A 20,110-nucleotide genomic window follows, 5' to 3' on the forward strand; every position below is an offset into this window, starting at 1 on the left:
TACTATATAATCATATTTGCCTCTGTTTAGGTAGCACACAAACTAGGAATGAACTTTATACTAGGAAATTTTTCTTATGCAACCTCTGCCCACCACTCTTCCTTTTAAAGAATGTCTTTCCATGAATAACTTATATTTCCTTTAAAATCTGTTTCGTTCACCACTATATAAAGGACTAAAATATGAAAATGGAAAATATCCAGCATAATCATCTTCAGAATTTTCATCTGGACTTTAAGGGTACACTTTACAATGATAAAACTCTTGGAACTATATGCAAACTTTGGGGTCTGTATGTAATTTTTCTGCTATTGTAATTGCATTATGGAGATGGGTTGTGGTAGAAAAACAGAAACGGCAAACAGAATATTTATACATTTATTTATAATGAAATTATGGTCTAAATATTTACAACATATAGGAAACCAGAGGATAAGTTTATACAAAGCCAGCCTGCGAAGTATTCAAATGTGCAAAAATGACAGTTCAGTATCTCAAACTACTATTGGTTCAGCAGACTAGCTCCTTCACTTTCACACATCAATATTTGATACAAAAAGTTCTTTTGGCAAAACCTGTAATGCCAAGAAAAAGGACAAGTTGCAATTTCAGTCACTAAGTCCACCATCCTATTGCAAGTAGTCAGATCTCTCGTTTTAGCTGCAACCAGTTCTAGGAGAAACAGACTACTGTGTTTCATTTCTGTGAGGAGTTCTGACCAGTTTTAGTCAAGTAGTTTTCTCTGACCCAGCTGAAGACAAGGAGCTTAGAAGGGCAATAAAAACAGCAATGGCTATCTGAGACAAATGTTCCTGAAGGTAAATAGCTTCATTTTCCTATCCCGGATCCAGCTATATCCAAGTTTTAAAAGTTAGTAAAATGGCATCTTCCGAAACAGAAAGAATCCAAAATGAAATAGGGATAAGGATCTCTTAAAATTAAGTACTGAAAAAAAAAGGATGGTCTTAAAATCATTTCCCCACTAATAAATAGTAAGGCTTTGTCTGTAACCAGTTATTATCAAAATTGACCAAACAGTAGTAAAATACAAATAAAACTTTCTTTACGTCAGAGTTGGGGCTGGTCATTTGGAAAAGGCTGGATCAGGTAAAATGTATACGGAAATGACCTTGTTAGGATGCTTTGTTGGACAAGCACATTTCACCAACTGTTAAAAAGCTTCCGAGACAAATTTGTGATTCTAAGTAAATTTTGACAGATGCTATGCCACTGCAGAAATAAGGATGTTTTAAAAAGAATAAGGATGTCCCTTTAAGAAAGGGACACTGCATCTCTAACTTCTGCACAGGTCCAAGATGGTTCCCAGTACAGGCCCCCGAGTCTTGTTAAATCAAATGCATGCATTATTGCTAAGAAGAGTCACCGAAGGTCAAAACTCTGTTCCACTGTGTCCTATGGGGCCATCCAGAAGGGCATCTGTTGTTTAGCTCGTGGTTGTGATGAAGGGTATTGATATCCCAAACTCCAGCCCTGTGGAAAACTACTTGCATTTTTATGACCTCCATGTTCCTCCTCTTCATCAGATGAATCTGCAGCATAAGCGACCAAGCCAAATCCCTTCTCTGTAGTTTTCATCTTCTTTGCTGGATAATCTAGAATAGAGAAAAACAACCCCAACCCCATTCCCCACCAAGAAAAAAAAAAAAAAAGATAATACCATAAATTCGTTAATAAAAAAAAGATGTTAATTTTAAGTGGTTAGTTGGACACCATTTTGAGGTCACAGGGTCAATGGTCACCCAAAAACGTTGAAGATCACACGAAAAACAGCACCAGCATCAGCAAATGTGAATCCACCAGAACCATGTAAGAAAACAGAGAAAGAAAAAAGAAACACAAAAAAAAGAAAAAAAAGAAAAAAAGGAAAGTTAGCAAGTGAGTCTAAGGGCTGATATTTCACCTTTTAAAGAGTTAAAAGAAAAGAAGTTAAGAAAAGAAAAATATGTATTTTCTTCTATTTTTATTATGACTATAGGTAAAGAACAAAAATGATCCCATGTACCTCTATAGGATTTAGAGTTCTGGGATGCTAAAAAGCAACATTTTTCATAACAGCCACAGGCTGACCATTACAGACAAACAGAACTATGAGGGGAGATGTGGCTGACCTCCCAATACAAAGAAGATTCAATCTTTAAGTCTGTATCAGAGTACCTCCAGGTATTCAGACAACACAGGCAACAGAATTTTAAAATGACCTACCAACACTAGTATTTCCTAGGGTTTTAATGTCACTGATGCTATGTATAAAATATAAGTTGACTGACTCTTTTCTTTTCTAGACACGCTGGCTGAAAATAAAAGGCTGTCCGTATAAATAAAAATATTCTCATTAGCCAGATTACAGACATTGGATAAAACACCTGAATGAACATCAGGTTAGAAAACTAATAGCTTAGACCAGTCTTAGTCATTCCCCTGTTCCCCCAGCTACACCTGACTTACCATGGCTCCCTGTTAAGGTCCCAGACCCATTCCTTTCATCAGACTCTGTTTTTAATCCAGTCACTGGAAAGGCTGGTGGAGGCATCAACTGCCTTTTGAAAGACAAAAGGAAAATTTCTTTCAGACACATTCAATTTTTAATTTATACAGTATATAAGTGGAATAAAAGTCTGCAGATAATCCTTCAAGTTCATTTTAACCATTTATTTCTTTAACTCTTTCCACTTTTGTCCCTACCCCCTTCAAACTATTATCAAATAGCATACATTATCAAGTATGAGGCCCATCCTCATAGCAATGCCATGCCAAAAATAGAACAAACTGTTGTAGGAAGAACCTAGCTCCCTCTTATGAAGGCTAATATAATAACATTGAAAAATAGCTTGAATGTGTAACACTTCTGTTACTGCCTACCCTTAGGAAAATGGTCAAGATGCAGACCATAAAGTAAAGGAAGATGTTTGAATAAGTAATTATGCAAAGCGGAGTATAACTGCTTCTAGGATTGTGAAAGGTGTAATATATTTTCCATTACTGTGTCAATTACAACAAACAGGAGCTTATTTGATTCAAAGACTTCATTTCAGTTTCAGAATACCGAACCTCAAAGCAATGATTACTCTCATGAATAGTGGAAACAAATGACATCTGAATATACTCATATAATTGTCAAAAATAACTTACCTGTCCCTCTCTCGCTCTTTGCCTGAGGAACTTGCCGGCTTCGATCCTGCACCTTCAATCTCATTCTGACTGGAGAAGCCTGTACCTAAATTAGTCATATGAATGGGTCCATGCTATGAGCAGAAAAATACAGTGGCATTAGCAAATCTACAACTGCTGTATTGACTTTAGCTCCTTAATGTAACTGTCAAGTGCCTCATCTTTCTGATAAATTGCAATAAATTAAACTGTACTACCTAGCTTTTTGGGATCTGCAGTATAACTGTAGTCAAAAGTAGGTTTTTGTGTTTTTCTCTGTAGGACTTGGTCAGAGATTTTAATTCATTTTGCTATGTCCGCCTGTTTTCAACTGACTAACCACAGCTCAAATGGTTTATATAACCAAGTTATAAACTGTAAAAATGCTATGGTTTAGAGAATGCTTCCAGGATTCTGGCAAATTGTAAAGCTGTTTCTCCTGATCAAATTTCACCAAAATTACAACTTCTAATAATCTTTTAACTTTAGTAAATGACTATGTTTACAATTATGTGTATTCACAGAATCATTCCATTTCTAGCAGTCTTGGGGGGAGGGCTAGAGAAAGAAATCACCTTTGCTAAAAAGTGATTAGCAAATTGAAAACCATTATTTTAAATACAAACCACATATTGGTAGTTTGACAGCTTTGGCTGAGATGTGTAGGGGAGTAAGAGGTATCAGAGGAGGTTTTCCAAGAGTCTGTTGAATAGGATAAAAAAAACCCAACCTAAATGGGTTCCATAAAGCAGAAATCCTAGTACTGGGAGGACAGTTGATACAGATGTGAATTTATCTTTCTTTAAAGGGAGAATATAATAGGAGAATAAGATGAGGAAATGAAGAAAAGATATTTTATTTAACCTGATATCCAAGAAGTCCAGATTCCCGTTCATCTGGTAGCTCCTCTGTGAATCGCCTCTTCTGGGCCTGGGGCTGAGTTGGAAGTGGGGGCTGGGGCTGGGGCTGGGGGCCAGCAGGCAAGGCAGTTTTGACAGGAGCAGCGGGAATAAAAGGACCACTCATCGGACTCTGGGACCAAAACAAACCAAGGAAGAAAAAGTGTGAGAATGCCCAATGAGTAAGTAAACAATGATTATGAAATACTTTAATGATCAATATATATCATATGACTCTTTCATCTTCAGGTCCTTAGTTTCCTTCATGTGTAATTTGATAACAGTATCACCTAGCCTTCCCATCTTCATCCTAGGGAAATATTAAATTGACTCTATATACAGTGCTTTGAACCCTCAGGAAAAAATCTGTTGAGCATTAGGGCTATTAAGAGCAAACAAAACAATAAAAACTCCAACCACTCACTTATAGTTCAGAAGTCATCAAGCAAGAGCTTTCTCTTATTTAAAGCCCTGTAATCAATGTAATTCATTCTTTCTGTATCATAAATACTGTTAATGCTGTGGCAGAGGCAACTTCTTCTACCACTTTTACAGTTATTAGTATTTTGCTATGTCAACAGTCTAATGTTTGAAGATGTTCTTCCAAAAAAGAATAAAGGGTGATCAAAAGACAGTATGTACCAGAGAAAAATAACCAAATCTAAAAGGAAAACGCTATTATTATTACAGTCATGCATTGCTTAACGACAGGGATACATTCTGAGAAATGCAGCATGAGGCAATTTCGCCGCTGTGTGAAGATCATAAGAATATATTTACACAAACTTATAGACGGTTTAGCCTGCTACACGCGTAGGCTATATGATATGGCCTGTTGCTCCCGGTTACAAACCTGTACAGCCTGTTACTGTAATGAATATTGAAAGCAACTGTAACATAGTGGTAAATATTTGCATATCCAAACATATCTAAACAGAGCATAGTAAAAATATGGCATTATAATCATCATCTTCTCGTTTTTTTGAGACAGTCTTGCTCTGTCATTCAGGCTGGAGTGCAGTAGCCGGGTCACAGCTCACTGCAACTTTGAATTCCTGGGCTCAAGCGATCCTCCTGTCTTAGCCTCCCAAGTAGCTGGGACTACAGGTGCATATTACCATGGCTGGCTAACTTTTAAAACATTTTTTGTAGAAACAGGGTCTCGCTATCTTGCCCAGGCTGGTCTTGAACTTCTGGCCTAAAGTGAACTTCCTGCCTTAGCCTCCCATAGTGCTGGGATTACAGACCTGACCAGCCAATCATATGGGACAGACCACCATTGTATATGTGGTCCATCACTGACAGAAATATTGTTATGTGGTAGATGACTACATTAATAACAACAGACAGCTAGCGTTTATTGACTGCTTGGATCATCTTACTTAATCCTTGCAACCCTTTGAGATTTTTATCATTGCGACCATTCTGTATCTAAGGAAAACCAAAGCCTAGACAGGTCAAATTGTATCCCAAGATAACACTGCTCAAATATGGGAAAAGCATCATCACTTTCAGGGGCTTATTAAAAAAAAAAAGAAAGAAAGAAAATGGGAAAGCATGATGTACCCTGGAAATCTAAGTATAATAATTTTGACTAGAGACCACAAATAGAATTTAGTTCATAAGCCCTTTTTTGTTAGACAATGTGCAAACCCCTTCAGTGCTCACAGCCCACGGCTGAGGAGGCTAGGCAATGGTTTGAGGCTGCAGTTTACTCTAGCATGGGTACACTATGAAAGGCCCACATTAAAGGGCCCACCATAAATCCATTACCATGCTCTCATTAGTTTCTCCCTTGCCTCCAAGGCTTGTACATAACCCACCCAGATAAGCTAGATATCTCTTTTCCTAAAATTCTAGTTTCTTACATAAATTAAGAAATTATGAAAGAAACATACCAGCATTTTTAATCCCTAACTTTGTAAAGTTCATAAAGCTCTTTATCTAAGAGTACATGCATATGATACAATGTTTCCTCCTAAATTAGAACTGCTCAGTTCCAATCAGTGGGAGGTACGATATAGGCAGCCTCCTTAAGGACTTTGTTAACACTGCCAAGGCAGAGGTAGGCAAACCACAGCCCATGGTATGGCAGACTATGATTGTGGCCTGCCACCTGTTTTTGTAAATAAAGTTCTATTGGAGTATAGCCATGCTCATTCCTTCAGGTATCTATGGCTGCTTTTGCAATACAACAGAGTGGAATAGTTGTGACAGAGACTGTATGGCCCCTAAAGCCTAAACTATACAACACCTGGCCCTTTACAGCAAGTCTGCTGACCACCCCCACCTTAAACAACCATGTGGTGGCAAGCCTTGTGAAGGTAACTTCAATGTTTAGGCTGATATATCCACAAACACACTATTCTAAAGGATTCAGATTGGTTGGTAGTGGGAACACAGAAGACTATGAAGAAAAACATTACATACTGCATGATTTATTTCTGGAATACCACTTCCCCCTTCCCCATTTCTTCCTAAATTCAGTGGTACCATGTTGCATATCCTGGCATCCTACCTGTCCAGTGCTAGCTGGAGGCTGCACTTGTGTTATCGGGTATTGTGTTGGCACAGGTGGAACTCCAGTAGGTAATGCTGGCAAGACTCCAGGTGCCAGTGAAACAGCTGGTGGCACTATGCTTGGTACTCCGTAGGGAGGTTGAACTGGCTGCTGAGGAGGGGGAACAACAGGGTAACCAGACTGATAGCCATTGGATGGATAATATGGTGGTTGAGGAGGGACACTACTTATAGCAGAGGGTTGTGTATAGCCTGAGGGGGAAGAAAAAAAGTGTTTAATCAGCTGCAGCAAAATGAGACATTTTAGCTGAATATTAAACTTAATATATAGGGTATCTTTCCAAATTACCCTAAGTTGAAGGGAACATTAATAGTGCCCTGGCACAGTCTAGCCTCAAGTATCACAGTTACAAATAAATATCACTAACAAAATACTTTTTAAATACTTCAAGATGTACACACCTGGTAATGGTACAGCAGTATTAATCTGATTCACAAATCTAGAGTATTCAGCATGAACCTGAAAGACATGGGAAAGCAGATTAATATGAGACAGTTCCAACCGACTGTGTATTTATAAGGTTCTGGGTCTGATTATATAATTCCAGGACCAAAGGAATTAGGAATTAAAATATTTCCATTGGCCAGGCGCGGTGGCTCACACCTGTAATCCTAGCACTCTGGGAGGCCGAGGCGGGCGGATTGCTCAAGCTCAGGAGTTCAAAACCAGCCTGAGCAAGAGCGAGACCCTGTCTCTACTATAAATAGAAAGAAATTGGCCAACTAATATGTATAGAAAAAATTAGTCGGGCATGGTGGTGCATGCTTGTAGTACCAGCTACTTGGGAGGCTGACACAGAAGGATTGCTTGAACCCAGGAGATTGAGGTTGCCGTGAGCTAGGCTGACGCTATGGCACTCACTCTAGCCTGGGCAACAAAGCGAGACTCTGTCATAACTAACTAACTAACTAACTAACTAAATAAATAAATAAATAAATAAATGAAATATTTCCATTGATGTTCCAATCAAATTTAGACTTATTTATCTATATTTTAGGCAGAGCTGTAAACCGTTAAGCCAAGTTTTGGGAAATAGGAGCATGTATAATTCTAAATCCCCCGAACTAGATAGACTCAATTCTAGGGTACACAATCATTCAGAAAGCCACAGAAATTGATTAGGAAATTTAAGTTGTTAGTATAACTGGTGAGAATTCATTCATTCATATTTCCTGGGTGGCTTGTCCTCAAGGAGCTCATAGTTTAGTAAATGTCAAGTACTTTTCTCCCACCTGTTCTTCACTACAAGCATCCTACTAAGTCAGTCGGTAACTTCAAGTACCAACAAAAAAACGGGAAACGGTCAAGGAAATCATCCAGTATAAGGGTTGGTAAATCAGGTTATATGCACAAGAGCAAAGAAAACATAAACTTCTCAACAAGGCACCCCAAAATACCAAACAACACCAGGTTGAATATATTCAACTCAAAACCTGATTTCCTTTAACTACTATATAAACAATCCTATAGTTTAACTTCTGGTTGTTTATAGACTAAAAAGAACAGTAATCAAAATAAGCAATTATTCCAAAAGTATTGCTAATTTTTTTTTTGTTTGTTTTTTGAGACAAGAGTCTCACTTTCTTGCCCAGGCTAGAGTGAGTGCCACGGCGTCAGCCTAACTCACAGCAACCTCAAACTCCTGGGCTCAAGCGATCCTCCTGCCTCAGCCTCCTGAGTAGCTGGGACTACAGGCATGTGCCGCCATGCTGGCTAATTTTGTATATGTATTTTTCGTTGGTCAATTAATTTCTTTCTATTTTTGGTAGAGTCGGGGACTTGCTCAGGCTGGTTTCGAACTCCTGATCTGGAGCCATCTGCCCACCTCGGCCTCCCAGAGTGCTAGGATTACAGGCGTGAGCAACTGTGCCCTGCTGTTGCTAATTGTTTTTAAACTATCATAGCTTTACCCTGACTTTAGATCGGAATTATTCTAACAAAAGCCAAAGAATGCCAAAGCAACCACCAGACACTAGGAGGTACGGGATGGTTCCCCTCTCAAAGACTCCAGAAGGAACCAACGTTGCCAGCACTTTGATTTTGGACTCCTGGCTTCATGAACTATGATAAAATAAATTTTTGTAATTTTAAGCCACCTTATTTATGATAATTTATTTTGGGAGCACTAGGACCCTAACACAGGTGAAAGGAATAGCTAAGACACACTCCGAAATGGCAGTAGCTCCTCTGAATATAAAAAAAATATAACTCACTGTTTGTAAGAGATTCTCACATAGTTTCTTGGCAGCAGCCAGGCCTTCTGGTTTGGGATGACTGCAAAGAAATAAGAACCAGAAATTCAAAGGAGAGAAAAACAAAAGATACAGAATTCTGCCTTTTCACACTGTTCTATAAATCCACTTTAATATATTCATTGTAGTTGAAACCTAGGCCTCTGAAAATCCTAAAATAGGAACATAAAATATAAGCCTTTTAAGACACATCTAGTATCATTACCACAAATATTTTATTGGTTTCTTTGTAGGTAATGGTACTTCTTAATACAATATTTGAAGGCCAGGCATGGTGGTTCACCCCTGTAATCCTAGCTCTCTGGGAGGCCAAGAGGCAGGAGGATCGCTCAAGGTCAGGAGTTCAAAACCAGCCTGAGCAAGAGTGAAACCCCGTCTCTACTAAAAAAAAAAAAAAAAAAAAAAAAAAGAAAGAAATTAATTGGCCAACTAAAAATATATATAGAAAAAATTAGCCGGGCATGATGGCACATGCCTGTAGTCCCAGCTACTCAGGAGACTGAGGCAGAAGGATTGCTTGAGCCCAGGAGCTGGAGGTTGCTGTGAGCTAGGCTGGCACCACGGCACTCTAGCCTAGGCCTCTGTCTCAAAAAAAAAATTTTTTTTTCAAGGTCATAGAATTACTATGAAGTGTATTAATATTATCTAACTTTAAATTATGTTAAGATATCCTGGCTCACTTTAGAATCACAGTCTTATACAAAACCCAAAGACTTTAACACTAAAGAGACAATTCCATCTACTAATTCAATGATTTTTATTAACTAATTTAAAGTGATTACTCCAAGTATTAATATTTACATAAATCCCTGTTACTATTAAGCAAAGCCCATTTTCTCTTGCTCCTTCTGAATCGCTTGCTCCTGCCTATACCAACAAACTGACAAGGATCCCAATGTCCTTTGCCCCACCCATTCATACCTGATGTAAATATACATAGGTTCAAAAGCTTCTCGGCCAGACGCTGGCTCAATACAGCCTGAACCTTTGCCTCGTAGGAAGACTTTGGCACCTGTTTCAATCTGAATGTGCTGCAAATAGGAGCAACCTGGACCTTCCACCTTCTCCTTAACATTAAATGTGGGCACAGCATGTTCCAGACCCACAAATAATTTATCTTGAACATAATGCATCTGTAGGAGGAATAGAACACCTCAGATTAAAGAGACTATATAATTAAATCCTAACCTTGTAGAAAATTATTACATAGAATACTTTAATCTCCAAGATACCTTTAATCACTTCTAGAATAAAGACCCCCTATATATAATGTCTACCATAAAAATAAATCCTATCAAGGAATTTAAGTAAGAATTTCATCTTCCATGTACCTACCTACAAAATAAATGCCTTATTCCACTCAGCAAAAGATATTTAAGAAGCAACAACCCAAGATCCAATATTGAGTAAGCATAACCATTTCCTTCTAACTGATATACGTAAAACTGGAGTAGAATGTGTTGGGTAGTACAGTCAGCCCTGTGACATTCTCCAGTGAGGGCTGCTCTCTCCAACCCTTTTTTCTAGGAGGAATGTATCAGCAAAGTCTTGCTTCATCAGACTCAGCCTTCTTAGTCCTCCAGTTACCATCAAGTTTACAAATACAAATGAAAACCACTAACTTCAAAATGTACAATGTGCATATCCTTTCATCCATCAATCCCCTTTCTAGAACATGTCAGTAGGAAGAGATGTGTGCTCAGATGTTCATTATATCTTGAAAACCTAGATAGGCCATTAACAGAATACCAACAGGGCTGGGCGAGGTGGCTCAGGCCTGTAATCCTAGCTCTCTGGGAGGCCAAGGCGGGTGGATTGCTCAAGGTCGGGAGTTTGAAACCAGCCTGAGCAAGAGCGAGACCCCATCTCTACTATAAATACAAAGAAATTAATTGGCCAACTAATATATATAGAAATAAATTAGCTGGGCATGGTGGCGCATGCCTGTAGTCCCAGCTACTTGGGAGGCTGAGGCAGGAGGATTGCTTGAGCCCAGGAGTTTGAGGTTGCTGTGAGCTAGGCTGATGCCACAGCACTCACTCTAGCCTGGGCAAAAGTGAGACTCTGTCTCAAAAAAAAAAAAAAAAAAGAAACAGAATACCAATAGCAGGTAACTTTCAGGTTGGAATTTTAGGATTGTATTTTTTCTTTTTATATATTATTTAGCATATTATCATTTTTAAAATAAATGATAAAGCTGTTAATGATCTCTCCCCTGAAACATACCCCTGACTGGAAGGGAGGCTTCTGGCTAACAGCTGGAGACAGCTGAGCAATGGGTGCAGGCTGGTGATAGACAGTTACTGTTGCACCATTAAAAGTTGGACTTGTCCCTGTGGCAGCTTTCACCACTCCATTGGTGATAATTTCTTTGATCCTGTTTACAGCTCCTAGGGAAAAACAGACAGTAAGACTGAATCAAATGAACTGACTAGTGCTCAATAATAAAGACAGGTCAATGTTCAGTTACTCAAACATCAACCCATTTTATATGTTACCCAAATATGTGGCTCCCAACCTCTCTAAACCCCTATACACATTTGTATGTAGTTCATAAACAAAAGTTAGAACAGCAACCAGTGACAGTCTGCCAACTTGTTACACACAGTCCTGTACTTTGCTCTTCACAAAAAGTGCTATGTGCACCAAAAACATTACTTACTGTCCACTAATTCCCGTGTCTGGCCCTGAACATGAAGATATAATGGACGATCCCTATAAAGAGAAATAAAAAAGGATGATGCCAACCTGGTCAAAACCAAAAAAGGAGTCAAATGTGTCACCAAATCTAATCTGTAATGTTTAAAGTTTCCAGATAAGAAAAAGGAACAATATACTTTGAAAGAACCATTGTTACTTAATTTCTAGGAATATGGTTTTACAGCTGGTGAACAAATAAACTTTTCTTGTTAAAAGTTAACTGGAAGGGCCAGGTGCAGTAGCTCACGCCTGTAATCCTAGCACTTGGGGAGACTGAGGCGGGAGCACTGCTTGAGCTCAGAAGTTCAAGACCAACCTGAGCAAGAGACCCCAAGTCTACTAAAAATAGAAAAATTAGCCGGGTGTGGTGGCACTTTCCTGTAGTCCCAGCTACCTGGGAGGCTGAGGCAGGAGGATCACTGGAGACCGTGAATTTGAGGTTGCAGTGAGCTATGATCATGTCACTGCACTCTAGCCTGGGTGGACAGAGCAAGACCCTGTCTAAAAAAAAAAAAACAAAAAAGAAAAAAAGTTAACTGGTCCACACAGGATCAAGAGCTTACACTTAAAAAAAAAAAAAGAGAGGCCGGGCGCTGTGGCTCACGCCTGTAATCCTAGCTCTTGGGAGGCCGAGGCGGGCGGATTGCTCAAGGTCAGGAGTTCAAAACCAGCCTGAGCGAGACCCCGTCTCTACTATAAATAGAAAGAAATTAATTGGCCAACTGATATATATATAAAAAAAAAAATTAGCCGGGCATGGTGGCGCATGCCTGTAGTCCCAGCTACCCAGGAGGCTGAGGCAGAAGGATCACTGGAGCCCAGGAGTTTGAGGTTGCTGTGAGCTAGGCTGACGCCACGGCACTCACTCTAGCCCGGGCAACAAAGTGAGACTCTGTCTCAAAAAAAAAAAAAAAAAAAAAAAAAAAAGAGCTTGTTCTTATGAGTTCATTAGCATTGTTATCCAACTGAGATAACACAATATTCAGAATAGAATTCCTTTTTGTTGGTTGTCTAATAGGGTATAGGAAAACATGGGCTTGGCTATTAATAGAGTGATCAATAGCCATTATAATAAAGGCAATAAAAGGACTTTTTTTTTTTTTATTTAGATCAAGTTACCAAAGGTGAAAGGACTTTTTTTAAAAAAAGGGAGATTACAACAAAATGAGCACATTCGTGGGAGGAATCATTTCCATAGAAAAAAGGTTTAAAAGTATATATATATTAAATATTAACAGTTATTACCTTCTTTTACACATTCTTGTAATTTGTTTCTTCCAATAAAAACATTAAATGTGAAATAAAAATCTAGAGGGACAGGAAAACAAAATAGCTGCCAACATTTCTTATACCTATTTGAGATACCCGGAATTCTGCTATAAAGCAGGACACACATACCCCATAAACCACTAATCACACATTTACATATTATTACCTAAGAATGAAAAATATGAAGCTAATGTGAGCCGTATACCCAACCCTTTCCCAAACTAGAGGTTAAGCATACACACCCTGGTCCCACTTTGGCCTTCTCCTCAGTTGTCATAAACCTTCCTCGAGTTGACACTGCAGCCCCACTAAGTCGACTGATCTAAACAAAGAAATGTTCTGGTTAAAAAGATGATGTGGTAATTGGTTGATTTGAATGGCAGACAGAAGGATAGATTTTTCATTCATGCCTTAGTAGGAATGAATTCTCTCTACCTACAATTTTGATTCCATGGTTTTCCATTCAAACCAACACAAAGAATTTATGCATACTGTTTCATTCACCTTACTCTGAAGTCAAACCCAACTGTGACTTTGGAGACTATGGCCCAAACTCACTAATAAATATCTAACTCCTCCTTGTGTTTAGAGGTCTTCTTTTACTAAATCCACCCTCCACCTTCCCGAAATTGTCCCAACTCCTCCACACCTCATCTTGGGTCTGTCCTCGAGTCAGCAAGTTCCTACATGTGAGAGGCACATCATTAATTTCTACTTCAGCTACCACCAGGTCATCCTTGCTTTTATTGCTAGTTAGGCCTTTGCCAGGAGTCTGAAGCTACAAAAAGAGAAAAAAAATAGATTAAAAAGTTTGTATGATGAAATGAAATCTTTTAGTTGTCCAAACTGCAACTATCCTTTCCCAACCCCCACCACCTCCCTACAGTTTCCTTTGCCTCCTACAAACACATTTAGTCATTCTTCTTAACCGAAATAACAAGCAACCAAAATGACAACTAATAGAATCAATTTACTTAAAGGCCACTATTAGATTAGATTTCTCTGTAACTTTGGCCCTGTGTGCATTTTTATGGCCATATAATTACAGAAACTCCATGGACTAGAAACTGCAACCTCTAAAAGGAAAATTAATGGGCCAAGTTATGATGCTTCACGGCTCAATTACCTGGCTATGTGTGTAGTAAGATGTAGAGAGCAATATGTACAAAATACACACTTGTTTATACAAGAGCAAGTTGCCTTTGTGCCACCTTCATAGTCACAAGTAAATTCAACTAATTCCATCCTTGTAAAGTTCTCAAAAATCCTTAAATTATATCTAATTAATCATCCTATTACTCTATTATAGAAGAAACAATGAATGAAAACCCAGTAAGATCCTAAAACCTCATCTGGTTTCTCTCAATTTAAACTACAAACTCCAGAAAGCTGGATTTGAGTGTTAGCTGAAAAAACATTAAAAAAAAAAAAATAATAAGATGGCTTTCCCCAACCAATGTCTAGCAAATCTGCTCAAGGAAGGTAAAATACAGTTTACTTTGTGTGTTAGATAACACTTTTAAAATATGGAGGCAAAACTAAATACAAACTCAATATCACCTTACCTTTGTCCCTTATAGTATTCATTTACACAGCTTACTGAATCTTTATGATCACATTTAACAGTATGTATCAACGCTGTCGAATAGAACTTTCTGTGATAAGTGTTCTATATCTGCGCAGTTCAATATGGCAGCCACTAGCCAAATGTGCCTCTTGAGCATTGAAACATAGCTAATGTGACTCATGAACTAAATTTTAAATTGTATTTAATTTGAATTTTTTTTCTTAAACAACAAAAGTTTATTTCTCACAGTTCTGAAGGCTGGGAGTGTATTTAAATAGCCACACGTTGCTAGCGACTACTGTACTGGACAGTGTGGGTATATATTACCAAAGAGAAAACTGAAGTTCATTATGTCAAAGGAGACTCTGGATTTCAAACCTAGGTATTGTGATTCTAAAATCAGTATTTATGTACCCTGTTGCCTCCTGCTGAGTTCAACTATCATTTTACTTTTTAAAATTTTTTAAAAAAGAGATAGGGTAACTGCTACCAAGGCTGGAATGCAGTGGCACAATCATGGCTCACTGTAGCCTTGAACTCTTGGGACTCAGGGGATCCTCCTTCCTCAGGCTCCCCTGTAGCTTGGACTACAGGCAGGCACCACCACACCTAACAATTTTAAGAATTTTTTGGAGACAGGGGTCTCACTATGTTGCCCAAGCTGGTCTGGAATTCTTGGCCTCAAGTGATCCATCCACCTTGGCCTCTCAAAATCCTGGATTACAGATGTAAGCCACTGAACCCGGCTTTGTCATTATGCTCCTAATTTTTCATAATAGACCTTAGAAATGGACAACTGACTCACACAAACATAAACATACTTAATAGTGAACTTTTAATTAACTAAAAATTCTTACCAAGTCTGCAGAACTTTAATATATAAGCATCCAGACAGATAATGGTCTACTGACATACATTCCATAGAAGGGTTTGTAGAAGGCCCACAAAGGTTTGCATTTTCAACTGCAGAACTCACCTCTTCACAGGTATCATGGGAGGCAAATTTTAATTTAAACCAGAAAAAAATTTGTGTGATAATTTTTTTCGTATGATAATGGGCTACACTAGAACACATTGATCTTGTACTTACAGATCTTGTACAATTTACTTACGTTCATGAACCTAATTTTCCTCATCTGTAAACTTGTAACAATAATCTATTACATAAAATTGTTGTAAAGATTTTTTTTTAAAAAAAGTATAGCTGGTCATGGTGGTGCATAGCTGTAGTCCTAGCTACTCAGGAGGCCAGCCTGACCCCTTCTAGTTACAAGATTCTAATTATACCAGAGATTTCATAAAATGACCAAATGTCCTCACATTTTGTATGAAAACAGCAAAACAACACATACATAAATTATTCCTCCAATTTAGCTCACGTTTAACTGCAGTTCGGGGAAGTAATCACTAAACATCTACAGGTTCTAATTAGAGTTGACACTTTATAGCTCATTTGATTTAGCTGAATTTCTCTTTTGACTTCATCAAAAAAACATGTGTATCAACAATATATTACATTGCCCTAAATGATTATGTGGATAGAACTTAAACTGAACTATGTGGACAAAACAATCTGATCCATAAATGTTATCAGCCCCACCAAAATTGCCTTGTAAAAATGTATTTATCACAAAATGTCACCTGAAATGTTCCCAAACAAAATAATCTTTACACTATTATATCCATTTTCTCCTTCATTAACACAATTGATTATGAGATTACAAGATTACAAAACAATTCCTACTAGAATTGCAATTCACAGAGACCCTTCAATTTGAATACCTTCTCAGAAGCATTCTGAGTTGGTTTCAGCTTTCCTTTGGCCATGAGCATAGCATTGATCTTGGCAGCCACAGCAGCAGCGGCATCCAAGGCTCCTGAAGGAGCAGCTGCGGTACCCCCAGGGCTTCCCCCACTGCTGGTGACCTCCCCACCTGGGGCAGCTGGTGGAAGGAAGAGAAGGGGGGCTGGAGCTGGTTGGTCCCATTTGCTACGGCGCCTACAGGTAGGGAAAGGAAAACATTAGGCCTCCAAAATTTCATTTATATGATTCTTATCTTACTATGCTTTAGAACCCCATTTTCCCTCTCTCATTTCCATTTACACCTCCAAATCACCGTTCAGGTCTAAAATTCCCATCTCTCTTAAACAAACAATTACTGCTATACTTCACCAAACTCACAATTCTTTCAACCCTTTCCCAAAATTTACTTTGTTTCTACTCTGTTATCTCTATCGAAAGACTCCACTGTCTTGAGTGCTCTCGTGTTCGCCTTCCCCTTGGCTCGCCCTTCCAAAAGTCCCTGCTTCCCTCCTCCCTTGGATCCCCTCCGGCCCTTTTTAGGGGCCCCAGGCCTGTTCAAGATCCTCCTTCCCAAATGTCTAGCTAGCCCTCCAATACGTACACTTCCCACTTAGGCGCCCCTCCACCCATACACAGCTTCCCAGGTTCCCTCCGCCCCTCCGGTGCCCCCATGTTCACTCCGATTCCCTCGCCCTAGAAGCTTTACCCGCCAGCTCCAGGATGTGTCGCGCTCCCCGCGGACATGGCGACCGGCTCTACTCAACCACCCGCCAACTACCCCACTACTACTTTCCCGTCACTTCCGCCCCCAACGCCTTTACGCACAGCCTCTTCCGGTCGCGAGGTAGAGCGGTTCCGGCGAAAATGTCGATTCCGATTGGACTCTCGGTGATTTATAGGCGTCTGGCATTTCTGAGACAGGTAGGGTGTGACCTTCCGGCTTGAGCCTTGACCTTAAGAAAGATGGCTGCTATATCTGACTTGGAAGCGGAGTCAGAGCCAGGAGAATCCATCTTTGTCGTGGGCATGTTGGTAGCCTAGTAAACAATACGCATGAGTCAGGAAATTAAACAGGTTTCTCTCCAAATTTGGCGGCGTTTGTGCGGAGTCCCATCCTCTGGCTGGGGAGAAAGCATTCCCGAGACTTTTGCCCACTTCACTTTACAGTTGTTTAGGAAAAGGGAAATGATTCGTTTGAAAGTCATTTGAGGAATTTCTCTGGGCTTTTTTTGTTTTATTCCTGTGCACGAAGCAGGACATAACAAAGGTGAATAAGCCACAGGTCTTTGCCATTCTGCTACTTTCAATGTGGCAGGGCAGGCACGCGGGCAAATACGTATCACAGAGTTGTATAATAAGCAAAGGTCGCAGAAGATCAACTACTCAAATTGGTGGGGCGTTTTAGAAACGGAAGCGAAAGAGCCAGTAGAGGGCTGGAGAGGTGGAGATCAACCATAAGTTGTGGAACACCCTGTTTTGGTATCAGCATACTTAAGGGTTGTGTTGGCTGGAGTGTAGGGGCCAGATAATAAAAGGTCTTGAATGCCTTGCTGAGGAGTTTGAGTTGATTCTGGAAGCCAGAGGTTTCTAACCTTTGATGTGTCTTGGAGCTGCAAGGAGTCTCCAGATCGAATAAATAAAATGCATTATTATTTTTCCAATACGTTTACATGCCAATATGCTTAATAGAATACATATTCATTCATTCATTCATTCATTTATTTATTTATTTATTGAGACAGAGTCTCACTCTGTTGCCCTGGCTAGAGTGCCATGGTGTTAGCCTAGCTCACAGCAACCTCAAACTCCTGGGCTCAGGCAATCCTCCTGCCTCAGCCTCCAGAGTAGCTGGGACTACAGGCATGCACCACCATGCCCAGCTAATTTTTTCTATATATTTTTAGTTGTCCAGCTAATTTCTTTCTATTTTTAGTAGAGACCAGGTCTCACTGTTGCTCAGGCTGGTTTCGAACTCTTGCACTTGAGCGATCCACCTATCTCTGCCTCCCACAGTGGTAGGATTACAGGCATGAGCCACTGTGCCCGGCCTACAATACAAATTCATTTAAAAGCCAAATTATTAGTGTTTTTCCTTCAGTATTTAACAAATAAAATGTCCTTTCCATACAAACACCAACTTTATAGTATATGAAATGATAGGAAACACACACACTATTATATTTCTGCATCATTTTCTATCATTTTGATATATTTGTTTCTTTGCTATGCTTTTTTTATTATAGTGACCCTATGCATATTTTAAAATCTATTAGGGCAAGAAGAGTTTTTTTCATCATTTCCTTGCCTATTCTGAGAGGTGTATTTTTCCAAATGAATTTTTTTTTTTTGTTTGTTTGTTTTTGTTTTTTGACAGAGGTCAGATCCAAGTAATCCAAATGAATTTTAGATTAAACAACATTGTTTTCTCATTACCTCTTCTTCCCAAAACAATGCTGTTGGGATTATGATTCAAATTACATTGTGGTTTTTTTAAAAATTGAGAAATAATTCATATGCCATAAATTTACCCTTTTAAAAGGGTAACTGTAAGTGTACAATTCAGGCTTTTTTTTTTTTTTTTTTTTTTGAGACAGAGTCTCACTTTGTTGCCCAGGCTAGAGTGAGTGCCGTGGCGTCAGCCTGGCTCACAGCAACCTCAATCTCCGGGGCTCAGCGATCCTACTGCCTCAGCCTCCCGAGTAGCTGGGACTACAGGCATGTGCCACCATGCCCGGCTAATTTTTTGTATATATATTTTTAGTTGGTCAATTAATTTATTTCTATTTTTGGTAGAGACGGGGTCTCGCTCAGGCTGGTTTCGAACTCCTGACCTTGAGCGATCCGCCCGCCTCGGCCTCCCAAAGTGCTAGGATTACAGGCGTGAGCCACCACGCCCGGCCCAGGCTTTTTAATATATTCCCAGGTTGTGCAACAATCACCATTATCTAAACCTGGATAATTTCATTACCCCAAAAAGAAACCCTGCACCCCAAAAAATAAATCCTGAACCAGTCAGTTCCCATTTCCTCCTCCCACAAGATGCTGGCAACCACTAATCTACTGTTTCTCTAGATTTGCCTATTGTACTTATTTCATATAAATGAAATCATACAAGGTAATTATACAATATGTGATATTTTGTATCTAGCTTCTTTCCTTTAGCCTATTTTCAAGGTTCATCCATGTGTTGTAGCATATAGCAGAACTTCATTCCTTTTTATCACTGAATAATATTCCACTGGATGTATATATTACAATTTATCCATTCATACACTGATGAACATTTGAGTTGTTTCCACCTCTTGGCTATTGTAAATAGTGCTGCTATCTACATTCATAAACAAGCATTTAAGTACCTGTTTTTAATTCTTTTTTTTTTTTGAGACAGAATCTCGCTTTGTTGCCCAGGCTAGAGTGAGTGCGGTGGCGTCAGCCTAGCTCACAGCAACCTCAAACTTCTGGGCTCAAGCAATCCTACTGCCTCAGCCTCCCAAGTAGCTGGAACCACAGGCATGCACCACCATGCCCGGCTAATTTTTTCTATATATATTAGTTGGCCAATTAATTTCTATTTATACTAGAGACGGGGTCTCACTCTTGCTCAGGCTGGTTTTGAACTCCTGACCTCGAGCAATCCTCCCGCCTCAGCCTCACAGAGTGCTAAGATTACAGGTGTAAACCACCGCGTCCAGCCCTGTTTTTAATTCTTTAAGGTTTATACATAGGAACAGAATTGCTGGGGCATATGGTAATTCTATGTTTAACTTTTGTGGAACTGCCAAACTAAGTGGCTGCACCATTTTATATTCCCGCCAGCAATGTATCAGGATTCCTATTGCTCCACATCTTCCCCAACACTTGTTATTTTCA

The 20,110-nt window shown here is 39.3% G+C and overlaps 1 protein-coding gene and 2 non-coding genes across 5 annotated transcripts; all 3 read right to left on the reverse strand.

Annotated features, from left to right (window-relative positions):
* Positions 1–362: 362 nt before the first annotated feature.
* On the reverse strand, positions 363–17,055 carry KHDC4 (KH domain containing 4, pre-mRNA splicing factor). 3 transcript variants are annotated; one of them, XM_012767796.3, is made up of 14 exons: positions 16,947–17,055; positions 16,219–16,435; positions 13,519–13,647; positions 13,112–13,191; positions 11,563–11,615; positions 11,127–11,290; positions 9,822–10,033; positions 8,862–8,922; positions 7,050–7,107; positions 6,586–6,839; positions 4,033–4,200; positions 3,151–3,263; positions 2,467–2,558; positions 363–1,613 (listed from the first exon to the last, which is right to left on the reverse strand). In XM_012767796.3, exons 1-14 carry the CDS (start codon positions 16,982–16,984, stop codon positions 1,414–1,416), a joined length of 1,839 nt encoding a protein of 612 aa, XP_012623250.1. In that variant the 5' UTR covers positions 16,985–17,055; the 3' UTR covers positions 363–1,413. The 3 variants fall into 3 exon arrangements, 2 of the variants coding, with proteins under 2 accessions (XP_012623250.1, XP_012623251.1); XR_012918168.1 differs by having other exon boundaries at positions 1,595–1,613; positions 3,151–3,235; XM_012767797.3 differs by lacking the exon at positions 363–1,613 and having other exon boundaries at positions 2,427–2,558; positions 3,151–3,235.
* LOC142869854 (small nucleolar RNA SNORA42/SNORA80 family) lies at positions 5,709–5,845 on the reverse strand. Its single transcript, XR_012918406.1, has one exon. It is a non-coding gene; the product is annotated as a small nucleolar RNA SNORA42/SNORA80 family (small nucleolar RNA).
* On the reverse strand, positions 10,356–10,484 carry LOC142869861 (small Cajal body-specific RNA 4). The gene has a single exon (XR_012918411.1).
* Positions 17,056–20,110: the final 3,055 nt, after the last annotated feature.

This window comes from Microcebus murinus, chromosome 2 (genome assembly GCF_040939455.1).
Source record: "Microcebus murinus isolate Inina chromosome 2, M.murinus_Inina_mat1.0, whole genome shotgun sequence".
In the NCBI taxonomy this organism is placed as follows: domain Eukaryota; kingdom Metazoa; phylum Chordata; class Mammalia; order Primates; family Cheirogaleidae; genus Microcebus; species Microcebus murinus.

Coding starts and splice junctions, on each gene's coding strand:
- KHDC4 (XM_012767796.3), bottom strand. CDS start 16,984: ATGTCCGCGGGGAGCGCGACACATCCTGGAGCTGGCGG. Junction 13,648..16,218: donor CTCAGAATGCTTCTGAGAAG/GTATTCAAATTG, acceptor CTCTTTTTGTAG/CTTCAGACTCCTGGCAAAGG. Junction 1,614..2,466: donor GACCTTAACAGGGAGCCATG/GTAAGTCAGGTG, acceptor TCTCTATTCTAG/ATTATCCAGCAAAGAAGATG.